Raw genomic sequence first — 21,864 nt, 5'->3', positions numbered from 1 at the left:
TGACATACTTTTCTGGAATTTTCCAAGCTGTTTAAAGGCAGTCAATTTAATGTATGTGAACTTCTGATCCACTGGAATTGTGATACAGTGAATTATAAGTGAAATAATACGACTGTAAACAATTGTTGTAAAAATGTCTTGTGTCATGCCGACTTGCCAAAACCATAGTTCGTTAACAAGAAATTTGTGAAGTGGTTGAAAAACGAGTTTTAATGACTCCAACCTTAGTGTATGTAAACTTCCGACTTCAACTGTATATACTGAATGTACAAAACATTAGAAAGACGTCCTAATGTTGAGTTGCACTCCCTTTTGCCCTAAGAGCAGCCTCAATTTGTCGGGGCATTGACTCTACAAGATGTCGAAAGCGTTCCACAGGGATGCTGTCCCATGTTGGCTGGATGTCCTTTGGGTGGTAGACCATTCTTGATACACACAGGAAACTGTTGAACATGAAAAACCCAGCAGCGTTGCAGTTCTTGACACACTCAAACCGGTGCGCCTGGCACCTACTACCATACCCTGTTCAAAGGCACTTAAATATTTGGTCTTGCCCATTCAACCTCTGAATGGCACACATATGCAAAGTAGCAGCAGCGTAACGGGGAGGGGGGCAATGCAGTCTGCTTAGCCATTTTATTAGATGTTCAGAAGTCTTATGGCTTGGGGGTAGAAGTTGTTTAGAAGCCTCTTGGATGTAGACTTGGCGCTCCAGTACTGCTTGCCGTGCAGTAGCAGAGAGAACAGTCTATGACAGGGGTGGCTGGAGTCTTTGACAATTTGTTGGGCCTTCCTTTGACACTGCCTGGTATAGAGGTCCTGGATGGCAGGAAGCTTGGCCCCGGTGAAGTACTGGGCCATACGCACTAACCTCTGTATTAGGTTGCAGTCGGAGGCCGATTAGTTGCCATACCAGGCAGTGATGCAACCCATCAGGATTCTCGATGTTGCAGCTGTAAAACTTTTTGAGGATCTGAGGACCCATGCCAAATCTTTTCAGTCTCCTGTGACATCAATAAGGGATCATCGCTTTCACTTGGTCAGTCAAAGTCATGGAAAGAGCATGTGTTTCTGTTTTGTACACTCAGTGTAGGCTAGTCTTTGAGCAGTGTCCAGGAGGAAATCCGCCCAGTTGTGTATATGAGAGGTTCTGTGTCTGGCTTTCGCCTATGTTCCTGACACCGAGTACCACTTCTATAAAACATTGACAGACCTGCCTGGCTGGCTGGTACTCCCATCAGTCTCCCCTTGAGCAAACTCTGAGCTAGCTTCCCTTTACCTTCACCTCAGAGAAGCCAGCTAGTAAGACAGTGGCATTGCAATAGATCTATGACCAATCCTTCTTTCATACACACAGGAACTGATAAGGGGTTAATACAACACTGACTTCAGTCTGGTAGGTTGGTGAAGTGTTTTATTTGAATATACAGTATTGTACATGGTATTTTGAGAACATTTTGAGAACAACAAGGGGAATGTTAGACACTAAGTCAAACACACAGACAAGCAGACATGCACACACAAATTAAAACACACACACACACACACACACACACACATGGCTCTACAGTTCTTCCAAGGAGCACATGTGGTCCTAAGCTGAAAAATGTAGGAGCACAATGACAAATATTAAAGAGGCAATCCGCAGTTGAAATGATAACAAAAGGCTTGTTTCTGTAAAAGGTTACGGGATGGGGCTGGAGAAACTCAAACGATAAGAGCTATGGATGCAAGGACTAACAATCCATGATATCAAAACGTTCATTTTTTGTTTTGAGGCAGTCTTTGTTTACATTTACTTTGGGAAAAACAAGCTTATATTTTGTCTCCTAAGCTCATGGGGCATTTATAAATTATACTCCTCAAGAATCAATGGGTTTACATTATTCATTTATAAGTAAAAAAAAAATGGATGTAGTAACTGCAGATTGCCCCTTTTAATGAGAAGAATTGCCAGCAATTACAAAATACAGGGTTTATCACCAGTAAAATAGATTTTTAAGATTGAGATATAGCCTACATTTATGGAATGGCGTTTCTTTATTTGCATGTAAAGAAACACATCAAATAACACTATTTGACTGGTCAAATAAGCTTTTAATATGACATGTCAAATAATACAATTCTATTGTAGAATGCTGTGGGTGCTGAATTTGCACGTGCAAGCCAAGAGCCACCATTACGATCACAGTCAAGTGGTACAATACTGCGTTGGTAATAAGGAATTATTTGTTCGACCGAATGGGAAAACGTCTGTGTGAGCATTTGAAATTAGATCAGGATCAAAAATGTTTGCAAATATCTCTGATACAGATGTTATCAGCAACTTCTGGGGTAACTAGCTAGTTTTAGCGGTGTACAAGGTCTTCAGTTTCTTGGCAATTTCTCGCATGGAATAGCCTTCATTTCTCAGAACAAGAATAGACTAACAAGTTTCTTTGTTTCTGGCCATTTTGAGCCTGTAATCGAACCCACAAATGCTGATGCTCCAGATACTCAACTTGTCTAAAGAAGGCCAGATTTATTGCTTCTTTAATCAGAACAAGTTTTCAGATGTGCTAACATAATTGCAAAAGGGTTTTCTAATGATCAATTTGCCTTTAAAAATGATAAACTTGGATTAGCTAACACAACGTGCCATTGGAACACAGGAGTGATGGTAGCTGATAATAGGCCTCTGTACGCCTATGTAGATATTTCATTAGAAATCATCCGTTTCCAGCTACAATAGTCATTTACAATGTATACTTTGTATTTCTGATCAATTTGATGTTATTTTAAATGGACAAAAAAAAATGCTTCTTTTTTCTATTTAACACGTTTTTCTTAACTTCTTAAAGCATTGTTGGTTAAGGGCTTGTAAGTAAGCATTTCACTGTATGGTGTTGTATTTGGCGCATGTGACAAATAAGATTTCATTTTTGAAGGCGAACTGCCAATTCCACTATTGCGGCTAAACCTTATTGTGGCTAGCTTCACATAGGTGGGTCCAACCACCATGAATCAAATAAGAACTGTCTTATAAATTAGGAGTATTTTAGATGACACCACCTAGAGATGAATCCTCATCTCCTAAAAAAAGCTATTTTCCTTTCTTTCTGTGCCACCATGTTTGCATACTACTGAGGCTGCGGAGAAATCATTACAACAATTATTACTTGGGTGATTTGTTTTCTATGGGCACTGGAATTCCCAAATTAAAATTCCTGGTAGCAAAGCAAAATATTTAGGAGCATATGCCCCCAAAATGGTAGCACTGTAGAGCCCTGACACACACACACAGTTCCCAGAGTCAAAGACGCTTCAGGTGGCCAACGGCAGCAGGATTGGCTTGTGTCAGGTTGTAGTTGAATCCTGTCCTCACTCTGATCGGCTGGAGGCCCGGGTCTGTGCCTTGATGCAACACTTCCTGGTTATCATCATTTCCTAGAAAACACAATACAGGGCCCTTAGCATGTAATAGATCTGGGTCACACTGAAACAACAGAAGCGAGGTATTACATTACCAGTGTATATGGATTTTCTTATTTACTCGTCCATCTGAGTTTTATTTTTGAATGACAAATACCCCCTCATCACGAGTTCTCTCGGCGACAGCCTGGGGCTTGAGGAAATTGCTGGTCATTTGTTTGTTTCAATAGGTTACCATATTGGTAGGGAGTCAGGGACCGATGTGGGCTCGTGTGAGGTAAACATTTACAGAAAACGTTGATACAAAACAGACTATGTAAAAACAAAACCTGGCCCAAAGAAAAATAGGGGATGGATTACTGAGATACCTATGGACGTCGTCGAGCGTATTTTTATCAAATCTCTTTGTTTTGCCATAATCCTTATCCATTCCTCAAGGGGAGAGGAGCTGGGTTCAGAAAGCACAGTGCGGCTACAGACCATGACAAACAGCTGTACGTCTGTTTGACTGCGTGAAGTGAAATGGGCCCAACTGACCAAATGCATATTTAACTTGTCAAAGTGTACTGTATGCAGTTTAGACAGGTGAGGAGTAATCGTGGAGCTAGGCTAACTTTCCTTTTCATTACTTATCCATGGTGTTTCTGTTAGGTGTGTTTCTGGTAGTCAGGGTTGGGTAGGTTACTTTCTAAATGTAATCTGTTAGTTACTAGTTACCTGTCAAATTGTAATCAGTAACATAATTTTGAGATTACCCAAACTCAGTAACATAATCTGATTACTTTTCCCTTAAAATGCATAAGAAGAAGACAAAAAAGGACCCATCAAATGCATTTGGAATGTCATCAGTGGTTGGTCTCTGACTGGTCAGACTCGCTCCAATGGAACAAACTTAAACTTGAGCCTTTTTTCAATATTGAATGGAATTGAGAAAACAGAAAGATGTCAATTTATTACTATCCTTTCTGATTTTAAAAGTAATCCAAGAAGTAATCTAGTTTCAAAAGTATCTGATTACAAACACACACAAAATCTGCTAACATAGGTGATTCGTTCTTTTAAAAATTGTTTATTCAGATTACATTTAATCAGTTTCTCCCTAACCCTGCTACTTCTGAGGAGCTAGGAGGAGGTTCAAAAGGTGATAAACACCTGAATGTTTAGACTAGGCATGGTTACAATGATGAAGGAGAGCGATTATTTTGTTGCAACTCACCTCAAATTTTTCTCAAATCTACTGTATCTAACCTACTAACGAAGACGCCATGTCTTCAGATGACAACACCTTACCCAACCAGTGTACTGCCACCACAATGCCGCCCCGATTCACCCGGCCCACATTTAGCTTTTGATAACGATAAAAACTGTCTTTAATCTCAAAAGATGATCTTGCTCCAGAAAAGGGCAGAAATCATAATCACGGGCGATTGTCCTGAGAACAAAAGGCCTTTTGGGAGAAGTCAGTCCTAAAGGGAAGCAGCAGGACTGAGGACAATGAGGAGCCCAGGAGATTATTCTGAACCCTGCCTGGACCAAACCCAGCCGTTCCCCACCTGTTTCTGTTTCTATCACAGACGTCCCTAGACACCAGGAAGTAAGGAGCACTGAATCACAACTGTATCCATGGGAAATCCTGGTTTATAAATGATCGCTCTACTGCATGTCTGCTGATCGCTTTGTCTAATATTTGTCTTGTATAGCTACATCCATTGCTATAACTGTGAGATGGTCCACTTACAGTATGGGTCGTACAAGGCCCCTGGAGAATGCCCCCAGGATCCGCCCCGATTCGGATGTTGATTACATTTAGAAAGTAACATGATCACCGACAACAATGAGACAGCCTATAGTGAGGAGGTCAGAGACCTGGCAGTGTGGTGCCAGGACAACAACCTCTCCCTCAACGTGAGTAAGACAAAGGAGCTGATCCTGGACTACAGGAAAAGGAGGGCCAAACACGCCCCCGTTCACATTGACAGGGCTGTATTGGAGTGGATCGAGAGTTTCAAGTTCCTTGGTGTCCACAGCACCAACAAACTATCATGGTCCAAACACACCACGACAATCATGAAGAGGGCACAACAACACCTTTTCCCCCTAAGGAGACTGAAAAGACTTGGCATGGTTCCCCAGATCCTCAAAAGATTCTACAGCTGCACCATCGAGAGCATCCTGACGGATTGCATCACTGCCTGGTATGGCAACTGCTTGGCATCCGACTAAGGCGCTACAGAGAGTAGTGCGTACGGCCCAGTACATCATTGGGGCCAAGCTACCTGCCATCCAGATCCTATATACTAAGCAGTGTCAGGGGAAGGCCCAAAAAATTGTCAAAAACTCCAGTCACACAAGTCATAGACTATTCTCTCTACTGCCGCACGGCAAATGGTACCGGAGCTCAAAGTTTAGGTCCAAAATGCTCCTTAACAGCTTCTACCCCCAAGCCATAAGACTGCTGAACAATTAATCAAATTGCCACCCGGACAATTTACATTGACCCCCTCTTGTTGCTACTACTCACTGTTTATTATCTATGCATAGTCACTTTACTCCTACCTACATGTACAAATTACCCCGACTAACCTGTACCCCTGCAGATTGAATCGGTACCGTGTTACTTTTTACTATAGTTTATTTAGTAAATATTTTATACTTAACACTATTACTTGAACTGCATTGTTGGTTAAGGGCTTGTAAGTAAGCACTTCACGGTAAGGTCTACTACACCTGTTGTATTCGGCGCATGTGACAAATACAATTTGATGATGCAAGAAACATACAGAACATTAAACAACTCCCTCTCACAGCCACACTGAGTGGAAACCGTTGAGATGTGGGGGAAGTGGAGTAGACTGGTCTATGAGGATGGAATGAAAAGTCTAGGAGGAGGGGCACTTGATAAGAAGAAGATAGAGGGGAACACATGAGTGTCATTCTAGTTTCCAGAGGAGATTTATTGACTTTGTTCACCACAGAGGCCGGTTGCACCAGTTGGTCGAAACTCTAGGTCTGACGTAAAATGAGCTCTATGTCGGACCAAAAAATTTGACCTGTTGCACCACCTTGGCATAAGCCCTTCTATGAGCTACACCTGGGCACAGTGGTGTAAAGTACTTAAGTAAAAATACTTTAAAGTACTACTTTTGGGGTTATCTGTCCTTACTTTTTATATTTTCGACTACTTTTACTTCACTACATTCCTTAAGAAAATATTGTACTTTTTACTCCATACATTTTCCTTGACACCCAAAAGTATTCGTTACATTTTGAATGCTTAGCAGGACAGGAAAACAGTCCAATTCACGCACTTATCAACCGGACTCAATAAACACTCACATGCTTCGTCTGTAAATTATGTGTGCCCGTGGCTTTCTGTAAATTTAAAAAACAAGAAAATGGTACCATCTGGTTTGCTTAATATAAGGAATTTGAAATGATTTGTACTTTTACTTTTGATACTTGAGCATATTTTAAACCAAATACTTTTACTCAAGTAGAACTTTACTGAGTGACTCTTACTTGTTATCTGTACTCTGTACCCAAGTATGACAGTTGGATACTTTTTCCACCACTGCCTGGGTGTAGCTTAGGGTGTTCAATTGGGACCATCTTCTTTTAAGATATGCACTGAAAATAATAGTGATCTATACATTTCAAATCAATGTGAGTCTCGTGTTCAGATTTCAAAACCTCCGGGGGCTTTTCGAGTTGCCTATGCACGAGCCAATAATACACTTGATTTATGCTACATAGCATGCTAAATCTGTCTGATCAGCTGCCACCTCCAATTATTTGCCCAGACAGATCAAATAACCAAATATACAAACAGAGATTCAGTGAAACAAAACCACATTGATTATCAGACAAGTCAAGGGCTTTCAGTTAGGATGTAGCCCCTATAGGCTTACGCGAGTGAAAAGCTAAATAATCAACCTGCTATACTAGGCTAGCGTAGGCTACATAGCTAGCTAACATGATAGCAAAGTTTTCTGATAACACTGTTAGAAGAGCAAATAAACAAAAAAATCAAAATCATGAACACTCACCTCAATGAGTTTCCATGACATCATTGTCACACGCCCCCTTATTTCAGTCCCCAGAATCTGACCTCTTGACCTTCCAAGACTATCATACAGCACGCACGCTGCTATGCCCTCCCTGAGACAAATACACACGTAGCCGAAAGATAAGCAAACAATAAATACAGACAAAACTAGTCTGGCGGTCCCCACATGCCTGGTAAATGTTCTTCTCTAAACAGCCCTCTGTGTTTCAGGCCTCAATTTTTCTATCTAGAGACTTTCAAACAATGGTTGGGTTGTACCAAAGCAAAAGTGACTGCTGGGGGGTGACGAGGAGGAAATGGTTCACTCCAGCAGTGAGATAAACTTCATGTGCATTTAATGTTCCGTTTCACTGCCTCTCTCTCTGTGCTGCTCGGCCTGTTATTACAATCACAGTCCGAGTCATAACTGAGGCAGCTCAAATTCATTTTTACGGCGTTTTAAAGTAACTGTACAATGAAAATCTCACTTTTAAAAGTTCACATTCTGTTAATTCATCCCCAAATAATATTATTGACTCATCCTATTTGTGGCCAAAGCACTTCAAAAACCCCACTTCAAACTTGTATCTAAAAATGTTTTTATTGTTATTTACTCATCAAGGATGATGTCATCCTCCTGAGAAGGATGAGCTGGCCAATCAGCAGTCTATTCACAAGAATATTTGTAATGACCGGTATACGCCCACACCCTTCCAACACAGAAAAGCAGCTTTTTAACATACGTAATTAATCATTTTTTTAAAGAAAACTATTGCCCTCATATTATAATGAATTATAGATCATATTTCATAGAAATCTGGAAACACTGGATAGTTCTTTCAACACGACCACACTCATAAACAGGCCCAGAGATGAGTCAAGATAGTTATGGAGGATTTGCTTATGACGGACTTTTTCCCCCTTTCAAAAAGAAGCAAAACAAGACAAAATGGGTCAGTAGTAGTGAGGCACTAGAGAGAATAACAACTCGGATGGAGGAGGACAGATCCTCTCTTCTCCTCTACAGGGCATTGTGGGAAGCAGAGATGACATATTAGGAGGAAAGTGGAATTCAAGAAAAATGAGATGGTGTGTGTGCGCGTGTGTGTGTCATAGGGAGATGAGCGATAGAAAGCGCTCTGCAGGCAGGAGTCCATATCAGCGATAGGGGATGGGGAACAGAACAGGAGCTCTGCATCTGTCTGTCAGAGGGGGCTCCTGTATCCACCCCTCCACCTTTCATTTATGGCCCCTCAGACGGAGACAGTCGGGATCAGGGAAGGAGATAAAGGGGAGTCTTGAAATGAACACCTTGGTAAAACTTGCCGCTGTATAAAGTAACGCAGGGCGGGGGGGCCCTCCTGCTGGAGCTGAGCCAAGTCCATCTCCGCCCCAGCAGCCTCCGCCAAGCTCTCTGCTGGCCAGTCTCTGGTAACAACATGGGGCCTATAGGAGCCTAGGGCTATACTGTAGCAGGGTGTTAGCCCTAGGCACACACACACACACACACAGAGGGGGACTAACAACACTCCCACCACCATCCTCCAAGCCTCTCTGGTTCTCTGCTGTACTGAGCACTCCGCCTGTTTGAAGTCTTACATAATAGTAAATAGCCCCTTCTCTCTCTCTCAGTTTCACAGGCCCGGGCCCAAGACAAACCTCACCAATAATCAAATCAAACTGCTAAATTACAGAGGGGCTATTACCACTCGGCACGCAGTTCAACTTCTCAGCGCAGAGATTCAGCCAGTCATGGGAGCTTGACCCTTGCGGAGCTCCAGAACTGCAGCAAGAGAGCAGATAAAGGGTTCCAGATCCACAGCCTCTGATTGCTAATAATGAGTCAGTGTGCTTGGAGCTTGTATCCCAGGCAGCTAGAGACTCTTCTGGGCCGTGCGGTTGTGTTTTTCCCCCCTCCCCGGTACTCCCCTACCCCACTCCTCCCACCCTCTACCCCTTAGGCCCGCTGGAAACATTGAGTCAGCCAAGCCAAGGCCCCTTTTGTTTCATGTTTATCTATGTGCCTCTAATGGGAGGCGTTGGACCACGCTGGGTTACAGAAGAACATTGCAGCTCCGCTATGCTGCTGCCGTCTGTCTGGGCTACTAATAAGAACACCTGGGTTCAAGTACTATTCAGAAATCTTTTAAACATGTTGATTGTTTGCACTAGCCTGCCAGAGTGCCAGGTGGGTGAGGTTTGTACTTTAACTACTTTTCTATTGCTTCCAATGAGACAGGCAAGTTCAATCAAGCGCAGATAAAGAATTTAAAAGGATTTCAAATAGTATTTGAACCCAGGTCTGCTGCTAATAAACTCCTCGCTCCTCCTCAGCCCGAATTAAATAGGCCATCTTTAGAAAACATCTCTCCCTTCCGATGTCATGTTGAATCGGTTGTTGTGTTGTGGCTCATGGAGCAGCAGGGAGAAGAACAAAAGGGCCCATAACATAACGTGGCCTGGCTTTAGTGTACGAGGGCTGAGCTGATGCTCTCTCTGTGTGCCAGGCCAACATAACGCTTAGGGTATAGTCATTAGTCACTGTGAAACTGAACAGGGCTGGCTCGTCTGATTCAATTTAGAGCTCATCGAATGGGAGCCAAAATGAAACTAGGATGATTCATAAACACTCCATTTCCCCTGTGAGTTTGGTTGTGTGTGAGTGTATGTGTTTTTGGTTTTACTATCCTTGTGGGGACCAGAAGTCCTCACAAGGATAGTAAAACAAGGAAAAGTAGGGACATTTCACCAGCCCCCCATAAGGAAAACGGCTATTTTAGCCTTAGGGTTAAGGTTAGGTTAAGGAAAATAAGATTTCGAAATGGAATCAATTGTTTGGTCCCCACAAGGACAATAAAATAAGTGTGTGAGAAAGTGTGTGTGTGTGTTTGCTAACCACCAAACACTGTGCCTAAATATGGAGAGAAAAAAAGTGGTTGTGTAATTTCATTCAATTTATGTGCAAGTCAGTTAAGAACAAATTCTTATTTACCATGACGGCCTAGCCCGGCCAAACCCGGTCGATGCTGGGCCAATTGTGCGCCGCCATATTGTACTCCCAATTACAGCCGGATGTGATACAGCCTGGATTCGAACCAGGGATTGTAGTGACGCCTCTTGCACTGACATGCAGTGCCTTAGACCTCTGCGCCACTTGGGATCCCATATACACTGAGTATACCATTCATTAGGAACACCTTCCTAATATTGAGTTGCACCCCCTCAGAACAGCCTCAATTCATCAGGGCATGGACTGTACAAGGTGTCAAAAGCGTTCCACAGGGATGCTGGCCTATGTTGACTCCAATGCAACCCACAGTTGTGTCAAGTTGGCTGGATGTCCTTTGGGTGATGGACCATTCATGATACACACGGGAAACTGTTGAGTGCAAAAAACCCAGCAGCGTTGCAGTTCTTGAAAACAAACCGCTGCGCCTGGCACTTACTAACATACCCCATTCAAAGGCGGTTAAATCTTTTTAATTGCCCATTAACCCTCTGAATGGCACACATACGCAATCCATGTCTCAATTGTCTCAATGCTTAAAAATCCTTCTTTAACCGGTCTCCTCCCCTTCATCTACAGTGAATGAAGTGGATTTAACAAGTGACATCAATTACACCTCATTGCTTTCACCTCGATTCACCAGGTCAGTCTATGCCATGGAAAGAACAGGTGTTCTTAATGTTTTGTATACTTAGTGTATAACCAAAGCATTGAAACCATCACCAATATGGTTTTTGTTTAACAGTTGACTGAGTGAGTTTGCGCAAAAGACGCCCACTTCAGAACTCACACATGCTTGTACTCAATGACATCTCATTCTGTTTTGCCCAAGGATGACAGATGACTAGATACTTACACCATTGTCATGTTCATTAGGCACCAAACAGATAAAAAAAGTACTGAAACATGGTGGGACAACCTGGATTTTTCTAATAAGAAATGCTCATTTTTGTTTTAAATTTTTTACTAGGGTGTGAGGTAATGAACACTACCCCATGCTCATTTCCCCACATAACCTCTCTTGTGAAAGCACCACGATGTTATGTCCAGGTTCTGAGTCATATTTAACGGAGTAGGTGGTACATTTATTTGTCTTTTACGGCTGTGGTTATTAGTGTGTTAGTACATGTGATGCACTTGGCTGCCAGGGGAACACGCAGTCCTGGGAGGGTTGCAGCTGTGATAGAGGGTGACTCATTTTGGGGAGTGGGGTTCCAACTTCCAACACACACACACACATATATATATATAAACACACACAAGTACATTCGTATCTGAGGTGTTTGTCTGGGCACATATTGACAAAATGTCTGAACACCTGCGTATGGCATAAACCACTGCTCCAGGAATGACTGAGAAGTGAACCGAAGCCATAGAGCCCAATGTGTTTAAATGCTGCTTTCTGTGTTTATAATAAAATGTTACACACACGTCTCTCCCTCTACCACACACACTTATGTCCCCATGACTATGTGGAGGGAATACTGAGCAGCAGCTGGAGAAGCTTCTGAGTCTAAACTGGAGAGCAAGCTAGCTACTGATGTGTAGTGATGAAAACCACCCATTCACACATCAGAGTAACACTAAATGAACAGCATGTGAGAGGTCACACACCCAGGCTATAAAAACACTCGTACTGTAAACAGAAGTGGTCATCAACACACTGGACGTACGGACAAAAGCAGCCTACAACACCGTATTGTGTGGGAGTCAGTACGTGAAACAGTATTCCCACTACAATCTTTGTTTCCCTCTCAACCCCAGGCTATAGTTATAACTATCCCTCCCCGTACTCCAACTGCAGTCTTCAATATCCCCTTTCTCTCTCCAGGTTTTGACCCCGTTCCTCCTCAGTGCTCATTTTTATGACCCCTCTATTCATGTCAGTGGAGTCTTAACTACCCTGGCCCTCTCTTTCTCCGTCTCTCGCTTTCTCTCTCTGGCACAGGAGATTAAAGTCCACCAGATTCCTTGCGCTGCTAGGGGGTCCGAAAATATTCTCTTTTTAATTTCCCCTCCCTCACCTTATTTTCTCTCCCAAGATAGTCTTTCTTGATATGCAGCAGCAGCAGCAACCTTGGGACTATTCAAACCCTCTAGAAATGTGGGAAGAAATATGATCTTTTGAAGTGTAAGAAGGAGAGGGGAAACAGCTACAGAGGGCTTAGGTAGAGAAGACATGGGGGAGCGCCCAATAAAATGAGTATAGAAGTGTAACAGAACGAACGAGACGAGAGCTGAGACCGAGAGAGAGCAGAACAGAGATTGAGAGAAGGAAATAAATAAAAAAGGGGAGAGAGAGAAGGAGGGGAGGGGGGCATTTCTTTATAAGACGAGGGAGAGGAGAACAAAGAGGTCTTTGTGTGGAGTGCTGAGAGAGTGAAGTGGAGCCAGGGCTTAGGGAGTGTTTAACAGTGTACACTGACTGCATTCCAGCAATGTGATTACGAGCCACTTTTAATTTATTCTCCTCCAGGAAACAGACTTAACTCTTCCCTGCCCTTCCCTAGACTTCTAGTCTTATTACATTTTCTGTTTCTCTTTTCTGTTTCACTCTACTTTCTCCATAACTTTTTCCCCTTCCTCTCCAAAATTTGTCAGTTCTGCTAATATGCTCAAGATGACATTTTGTCGGACAAATACTACACCGTGTATCTAACTCCACAGCACTAACGCGTTGCATTAGAATTCATGAGGGCTCAATTGCTAATAGCAATGTCATGTGCAGTTTTATAGTATTGACGTTCGAGTGGAATGGAGCACAGTGAGAAGGACTACTATGTGATTGGAATAAAGCAGAAGACAAGTTGCCATTGGCCAATAAAGTAATCTTATCTTACAGACCAAGTCTCTCTATACCAGGAATCATCAACTAGATTTAGACATGGGCCGATATTTTCTTGAGCGGATTGTCGGGGGCCGGAATATAATTACAAATCATTTGTAGACTGCAAATTGACCCCAAACAGATATATTTGACTAAAACTTAATCATTTCAAACCTTGAATACATTTGTATATGATCATGCGTCTCTCTACTATGCGTGGAAATACTTGGGAACAGATTTCCCAAATTAAGATCACTTGAAGCTGATTTCCTGGTGTTTTTATGTCCAACAATTAATAAATACATGTTTTGGAGCTCTTGGGGTTTGGAGGAGCGCCAGTTGGGGAACCCTGCTCTATACATCCCACTCTATATATTTCTAGCGCACACACACACACAGTCCGGATATAGGATTTAAAAGGCATGTATACAAATCCCTTCTTATTACTCATAATCCCATGGAGAGGACACACTGGCAACAGACTTCCTGACAGATATGTACTGCAGAACTGGAAGCAGGCAGGCGAGGGCCATTCATCAAAACAAACACACTGCTTATGGGACAGGGGGAACACAGGTGCTCGTCTGGCCCCTTGTGTGTGTGTGCGTGCATATACAGTATGAATGCGTGAAGAGGCGCTACTAGGCCTAATTAAAACTTCAACACACTCTCCCAGATAAAACAACGTGCGTAATTAAAAGTCTGGTCATTGATCTCTGTGCCTCCTGACTGTTGACTCTGGTCTCCGCTCAGTACACAGGAGGGTTTGACTGGGATGTGTTTTATGAGCCAGGCAGGCTGAAACTCATTCAACTATTTCATATTAACCACTTTAGCAAACAAAAAAAAATAAAAAAAATAATCATAGCCTTGTCCCAGATTGGTTTGAGCTGTTTTATGTGACATTGACCACATAGGTGTTGGAAAAACAGCACAAACAGATTCGGGACCAGGCTAAGAGAATCATGGAAAATTCAGATAGGCTCTCTATGGACTGTAAATTACAGTCAAGACTAACTAGAGACCTGGAGATCTAGGGCAGTGGTTTTCAAACCTCTCCTCGGAGACCCCCAGACTTTTTACAATTTTGTTGTAGCCCTGAGCTAACTCGCCTGGGCTTGATGATTAGTTGACAAGTTGAATCAGGTGTGCTAGCTCTGAAGTAGTTCAAATACATGGAACGTCTGAGGGTCCCAGAGGAGAGGATTGAAAACACCTGATCTAGGGCACTCAGTCAGTCTAGAGTCAAAAATAGAGAAACAAAAAGAGGGGATTACAACATGAGTACCTCAAGGGAAGCATATCTGTAGGAGGAAGTGAAAGTGTTTTCATTTCAGAGAACGATTCATGTTAATATACTGGTTTAATATCATTTTTATTGTTTCTAAATGTGTCGTGTTAATACCACTACACTCAGTGTTCTCATTTAGTAGCCTGGTGACACATCTATTTGTGCTGCGTAACCAATCCCTATGGGTTTGGCATTAACAAAGACCATGTAGGAGTTGGCTATACTGCACAAACAAGTCCGGGAACAGGCTACTCTTTTAGTGCTAATACGACCAAGGAAGTTGCTTATACTGCACAAACAGATGTCGGACCAGGTTACTTTTTCAGCCTGACCATGACAATTTCGGAGTTGGCTATACTGCATAAACAGATATGGGACCAGATTACCCTTTTAATGCTAATGCTACGAAAAACCACTTATTGCGGAGTTCCACAGTGAGTCGGCAGAATGAGTGTGAAGTGTAGAATGTGACAGAGATTAGGTGTAATGGCTGCCCCTCCCGCCTCTATGACCCCGTCACAGTTTCAGATGTGATGGTGGACCACACACAGACAGAGAGGCAGAAACAGCCATAGCAGAGTAACCCACATCCCTACAAGCCCTGCGCTTGCAAGTCTCACCACACAGGGAGACAGAAAAAGAGGGTGGGAAAAGAAGGGGTAGAGAAAGAGAGAGCAGGGGTGAATTAAACCGGCCCAACCGCCACCTCCTACCACAACTACCCAGGTACTCTCTGGCTGGTGCCTTCCTTTCCATCCAGTACCCTTCTCTGGACAACTGCGCTGTCACCAGCCAGCTGTTAAGCATGAAGAGAGAGAGCGGTTGGTCGGTGGAACGGAGTGAAAGGGGAGGAGGAGGAGGAGGGGGTGGTGGGCGAGGGAGAGGGCAAGTGAAAGTTGGCCCAAATAAAAAACCCTTCTCAAAGGGATCAAAGCGGGTGCATGGCAATTTAATTCAGAGAGGATATTGGTGTTCCCGTAGGCTTCCCCTGCTTCCTGCCCCCCCTACCCCTACCCTCGCTGCCCCCGCGCTGAGTCTTAAGTCGCACAGCCACAGACCAAACAGGGGGACCATTATTCCCCACCCTCTGGCCTGCTTCGCTCCGCTCTTGCACCTACTCCACTGTTAACTCAAGAGTCTCTGACATACAGTACCAGTCAAAAGATTGGACACACCTACTCATTCAAGGGTTTTTCTTTATTTTGACTATTTTCTACATTGTTGAATAATAGTGAAGGCATCAAAACTATGAAATAACATATGGAATCATAAAGTAAATGGGGAAAAAAAGTGTTAAACAAATTCTTCAAAGTAGCCGCCTTGATGACAGCTGTGCACACTCTTGGCATTCTCTCAACCAGCTTCATGAGGTAGTCACCTGGAATGCATTTCAATTAACAGGTGTGGCTTGTTAAAAGATAATTTGTAGAATTTCTTTCCTTCTTAATGCGTTTGAGCCAATCAGCTGTGTTGTGACCAGGTAGGGGTGGTATACAGAAGATGGCCCTATTTGGTAAAATACCAAGTCCATATTATAGCAAGAACAGCTCAAATAAGCAAAGAGAAACAACAGTCTAGCAATACTTTAAGACATGAAGGTCAGTCAATACGGAAAACTTAAGTAACAGCCACATCTCAACATCAACTGTTCAGAGGAGACTGTGTGAATCAGGCCTCATGGTCGAATTGCTGCAAATAAGCCATAACTAAAGGACACCAATATGAAGAAGAGACTTGCTTGGGCCAAGAAACAAGAGCAATGGACATTAGACCAGTGGAAATCGGTCCTTTGGTCTGATGAGTCCAAATTTGAGATTTTTGGTTCCAACCGCCGTGTCTTTGTGAGACGCAGAGTAGGTGAACGGATGATCTCCGCATGTGATTCCCACCGTGAAGCATGGAGGAGGAGGTGTGATGGTGCTTTGCTGGTGACACTGTCTGTGATTTATTTAAAATTCAAAGCACACTTAACCAGCATGGCTACCACAGCATTCTGCAGCGATACGCCATCCCATCTGGTTTGCGCTTAGTGGGACTATCACACCTCCAGGCTGTGTAAGGGCTATTTGACCAAGAAGGAGAGTGATGGTGATACATCAAATGACCTGGCCTCCGCAATCACCCGACTTCAACACAAATGAGATGGTTTGGGATCAGTTGGACCGCAGTGAGGGAAAAGCAGCCAACAAGTGTTCAGCATATGTGGGAACTCCTTCAAGACTGTTGGAAAAGCATTCCTCATGAAGCTGGTTGAGAGAATGCCAAGACTGTGCAAAGCTGTCATCAAGGCAAAGGGTGGCTACTTTGAAGAATCTCAAATATATTTTGATTTGTTGAACACTTTTTTGGTTACTACATGATTCCATGTGTTATTTCATAGTTTTGATCTCTTCACTATTATTCTACAATGTAGAAAATAGTAAAAATAAAGACAATTAATTGAATGAGTGGGTGTGTCCAAACTTTTGACTGGTACTGTACATGGAATGAGATTCACAGCACAAGACCTCTACTTTGGGAACTAGGCTGCTGATGCTTATAGGTCAAAGTTCATAGGTCACAGGAACACAAAGCAACTCAGGTTGCCCTCAGAAACAAACTGTAATCAATGTCTCTTACAATGAAATGCAGTAGTGAGAAACAAAGAGGACATGTTTCCATTGGCTCCCAGCAGAGCCCTATAGCCGTTTCATCACTACGGCCCTCTCAAGTAAATACATTACATAATGCCCATTGAACGTTGAACTGAGGAAATACTGAGAGTTCAAAAGGGGCCGCTGGTGCTATTGTGTGGCTGCATCTTTCCTGCCCTGGCGTTTAATAGCTATAGGCTAGTTTTCTCTCTGTGTGGTTGACGGTGGAATTAGGAAGTAGCTGCTGGCCGACCTGTGTACAGTATGTGAGTGTGTGTCTCGTCGGTGTGCATGTGTCCCTGTGTGTGTGTGTGTGTGTGTGCGCTTGTACTTGCATGTGTGTGTGTTGGCTGGGGGTCCTTCAGAGGATGTGGCCAGGGCAGGCGTGTGGTGTGGGAACGGGGCTGCGTGTCAGCTGTCAGGGCTGGAAAGGTCAGGCCGCAGGAGCAACACAGGGCAGCACTGTCTGTGTGGCAGGGCCGAGGGAGGGAGGGAGAAAAACAGACACACAGAGAGAGAGAGAGACAGAGAGGATAGAGTGGGAGAAGAGTCAGCTAGACAGAGTGTGAGTGAGTGTGTGTACATGTGTGTATGTGACTGTGTGTTCATACATGTTTGTAAAGGAGAGAACCAGAGAGAGAGAGAGAGCTAATCCCAGTGAACAGCTGCTCAGACACATCAGGAACAAGAGCACCATTCCAGCCCTCTGACAGACAGACACCACTACTAAAGGTTAATGAATACGAATGAATAGGGCCATAATTAACCAACCCAACACCCTCCATAGGTACAGTGTGTGACTGACATAAAACATCAACCACAAACAACACACTGTGTTCTGGTCTCCACAGTGGGAGGCAAGACTAGGGTTGCAAAGCTACCAGTAATTTACCAAAGTTACCGGAATCTTCTGTAATTTTGGTAATTAACATAAAAACTATTGCAATCCATGGTAACTTTGGTAATTTATACTTGAATAACTAGTGCATATATAATGTATTCATATTTAGAATTAATTTTGTATATATATGTGTCCATATTATCCATGAGTTTCTAGCAGAAAAAGCATATGGATCAAGAGAAAATAGTCTAATTAATGAAGAAAGCATCTAATCAACAATGGCATTATCTGCAACTTTTCCAACTATTGACTTTTTTCACAAATGCCACCAGTTTGACTCCAAAACATCAAACAAATAAACTCAGCAAAAAAAGAAAAACATCCTCTCACTGTCAACTGCATTTATTTTCAGCAAACTTAACATGTGTAAATATTTGTATGAACATAAGATTCAACAACTGAGACATAAACTGAACAAGTTCCACAGACATGTGACTAACAGAAATGGAATAATGTGTCCCTGAACAAAGGAGGGGTCAAAAGTAATAGTCAGTATCTGGTGTGGCCATTAAGTACTGCAGTGCTTCTCCTCCTCATGGACTGCACCAGATTTGCCAGTTCTTGCTGTGAGATGTTACCCCACTCTTCCAACAAGGCACCTGCAAGTTCCCTGACATTTCTGGGGGGGAATGGACCTAGCCCTCACCCTCTGATCCAACAGGTCCCAGGCGTGCTCAATAGTACTGAGATCCGGGTTCTTCGCTGGCCATGGCAGAACACTGACATTCCTTTCTTGTAGGAAATCACGCACAGAACGAGCAGTATGGCTGGTGGCATTGTCATGCTGGAGGGTCATGTCAGGGTGAGCCTGCAGGAAGGGTACCACATGAAGGAGGAGGACGTCTTCCCTGTAATGTACAGCGTTGAGATTGCCTGCAATGACAACAAGCTCAGTCCGATGATGCTGTGACACACCGCCCCAGACCATGACAGACCCTCCACCTCCAAATCGATCCCGCTCCAGAGTACAATGCTCATTCCTTCGACAATATACACAAACCCGACATTCACCCATGGTGAGATAAAACCGCGACTCGCTGTGAAGGGCACTTGCCGCCAGTCCTGTCTGGTCCAGCAACGGTAGGTTTGTGCCCATAGGCGACGTTGTTGCCAGTGATGTCTGGTGAGGACCTGTCTTACAACAGGCCTACAAGCCCTCAGTCCAGCCTCTCTCAGCCTATTGCGGACAGTCTGAGCACTGATGGAGGGATTGTGCATTCCTTGTGTAACTCAGGCAGTTGTTATTACTATCCTGTACCTGTAGAACTCCTTTCTATTTCTGACGCAGATCGCGCTGCAAGTCCTGCCTCTCCCATCTCCTCATTGGTTTATAGAAGCAGGTACCCACGTGCCATCTCCTCATTGATTATACCCACGTGGGTGATTGAAAGATGAAATGTTTTGCCTGTTGTCATGGTAATACTATGAAAGTGTAGATGCCAATCACCATATAAGTTCAAAGATGAAAAAGCCTGGAAGGAGGAGAGATGACTAGAAACGTTTCAGTTTGCCATTTTGTGTGTGGATTAATTGTCAGAGTAGAGGACCTTATGCATTTCAGGTAAAATAACAACTCAATGTTTATATCCCAGGACAAATTAGCTAGCAACAGCAAGCTAGCTAAATCGGACAAATTAGCTAGCAAGTGCAAGCTAATTAGCTAAATTGCCATACATGTTTAATGCTTTTGCGACCTGTCCCCAAATTAATGTTATTGGTTCAGAGTTTGTTTTGATATTTTAACCTGCGTGTCATGATTGCGTTTGGTGTAGGGGGACAAAATGCATTTATTCACAATAGCGTACGATGGCGCATGCGCGCAGCCGGTTTGGGTTCCATGTTAGGCATCTCACAGTACGGACATTGCCATTTATTGCCCTGGCCACCTCTGCAGTCCTCATGCCTCCTTGCAGCATGCCTAAAGCACGTTCATGCAGATGAGGAAGGACCCTGGGCATCTTTTTTTTGTGTGTTTTTCAGAGTCAGAAGAAAGGCCTCCTTAGTGTCCTAAGTTTTCATAACTGTGACCTTAATTGCCTACCGTCTGTAAGCTGTTAGTGTCTTAACGACCGTTCCACAGGTGCATGTTCATTAATTGTTTATGATTCATTGAACAAGCATGGGAAACCGTGTTTAAACCCTTTACAATGAAGATCTGTGAAGTTATTTGGATTTTTACGAATTGTCTTTGAAAGACAGGGTCCTGAAAAAGGGATGTTTCTTTTTTTGCTGAGTTTTTATACTGACATGGTAAAATACACTGAACAAAAATATAAAACGCAACATGTAAATTGTTGCCATAAATGTTCCATACGAAAAGCTTATTTCTCTCAATTTTCTTTACATCCCTGTTAGTGAGCATTTCTCCTTTGCCAAGATAATCCATCCACCTGACAGGTGTAGCATATCAAAAAGCTGATTAAACAGCATGATCATTACACAGGTGCACCTTGTGCTGGGGACAATAAAGGGCCACTCTAAAATGTGCAGTTTTATCACACATGACAGTGCCACAGATGTCTCAAGTTTTGAGGGAGCATGCAGTTGGCATGCCGACTGCAGGAATGTCCACCGGAGCTGTCGCCAGAGAATTTAATGTCAATTTCTCTACCAACGTCATTTTAGAGAATTTACGTTCAACCAGGCTCACAACCGCAGACCATGTCTATGGCATTGTGTGGGCGAGTGGTTTGCTGATGTCAATGTTGTGAACAGAGTGCCCCATGGTGGCGGTGGGGTTACGGTATGGGCAAGCATAAGCTACAACGAACACAATTGCATTTCATCAAATTACAATTTGAATGCACAGAGATAATGTGACAGAGATCCTGAGGCCAATTGTCGTGCCATTCACCCGCCGCCATCATGATAATGCACAGCCCCGTGTCGCAAGGATCAGTAAACAATTCCTGGAAGCTGAAAATGTCCCAGTTCTTCCATGGCCTGCATACCCACCAGACATGTCACCCATTGAGCATGTTAAAGATACACATCGATCCAGTTTACAACAGCATGTTCCAGTTCCCGCCAATATCCAGCAACTTAGGACAGCCATTGAAGAGGAGTTGGACAACATTCCACAGGCCACAATCAACAGCCTGATCAACTCTATGTGAAAGAGATGTGTCTCGCTGCATGAGTCAAATGGTGTTCACATCAGATACTGACTGGTTCTGATCCACACCTATACCATATCTGTGACCAACAGAGGCATATTTGTATTCCCAGTCACACGTAAATGAAATACACCGCTGGAACGCCGAATAATGTCCTCATCATTCGAAAGACGGATCAGAAAAATCAGGTGTTTTAATTGGCGTATGCTTACTTCGATTTTGACCTGACGCAGATTAAGATAAAACAGAGTACGGTGTTTATATGAATAATGCCAAATCTGTCTACTGCCATAATCACTTGAATATCTAATTATTATTGTGCATGTAAAAGTTCTCAGTGACCAAATCTGGGAGCAGCCTTAGACGTTGACACAGTGTGACCTCAAGCCTCTATTGTCCCACAAACAGATCTGGGACCAGGCCATTATCGTCCCACACTGACTAAACAATGCAGACAACCTGACATACCTGATCGAGCAGTGGGTTCACCATGGTCTACCTGATATAAACCACTGAAAACACAACTACTGATAAGAGAGATGTTGGATAAATTACAGAGTGGTTGCCAACGGTAATCACGTTTCACTCCTCAGACGAGGAGAAATATGTAAACAGTGCATTTCTATGTAAACT

General features: G+C 43.3%; 1 protein-coding gene across 23 annotated transcripts in view; it reads right to left on the bottom strand.

Annotated features, from left to right (window-relative positions):
* Positions 1-1,397: 1,397 nt before the first annotated feature.
* Positions 1,398-21,864, bottom strand: part of LOC139415281 (RAD51 paralog B) — a 60,591-nt gene continuing 40,124 nt past the window's right edge. For 15 of the 23 annotated variants that reach the window (XM_071163296.1, XM_071163285.1, XM_071163298.1 and 12 more), the window contains one exon: positions 1,398-3,426. In XM_071163296.1, the coding sequence (XP_071019397.1) occupies positions 3,293-3,426 (134 nt within the window). In that variant the 3' untranslated portion in view covers positions 1,398-3,292. Of the gene's footprint in view, positions 3,427-17,427; positions 17,681-21,864 lie in introns of those variants that run through there. The other 8 variants (XM_071163292.1, XM_071163288.1, XM_071163282.1 and 5 more) reach the window with 2 other exon arrangements.

The sequence above is a fragment of the Oncorhynchus clarkii genome, chromosome 8, assembly GCF_045791955.1.
Source record: "Oncorhynchus clarkii lewisi isolate Uvic-CL-2024 chromosome 8, UVic_Ocla_1.0, whole genome shotgun sequence".
Classification (NCBI taxonomy): Eukaryota; Metazoa; Chordata; class Actinopteri; order Salmoniformes; family Salmonidae; genus Oncorhynchus; species Oncorhynchus clarkii.
Note: the sequence above shows the minus strand (reverse complement) of the source record. Positions and strands in the feature narration are given on the sequence as shown.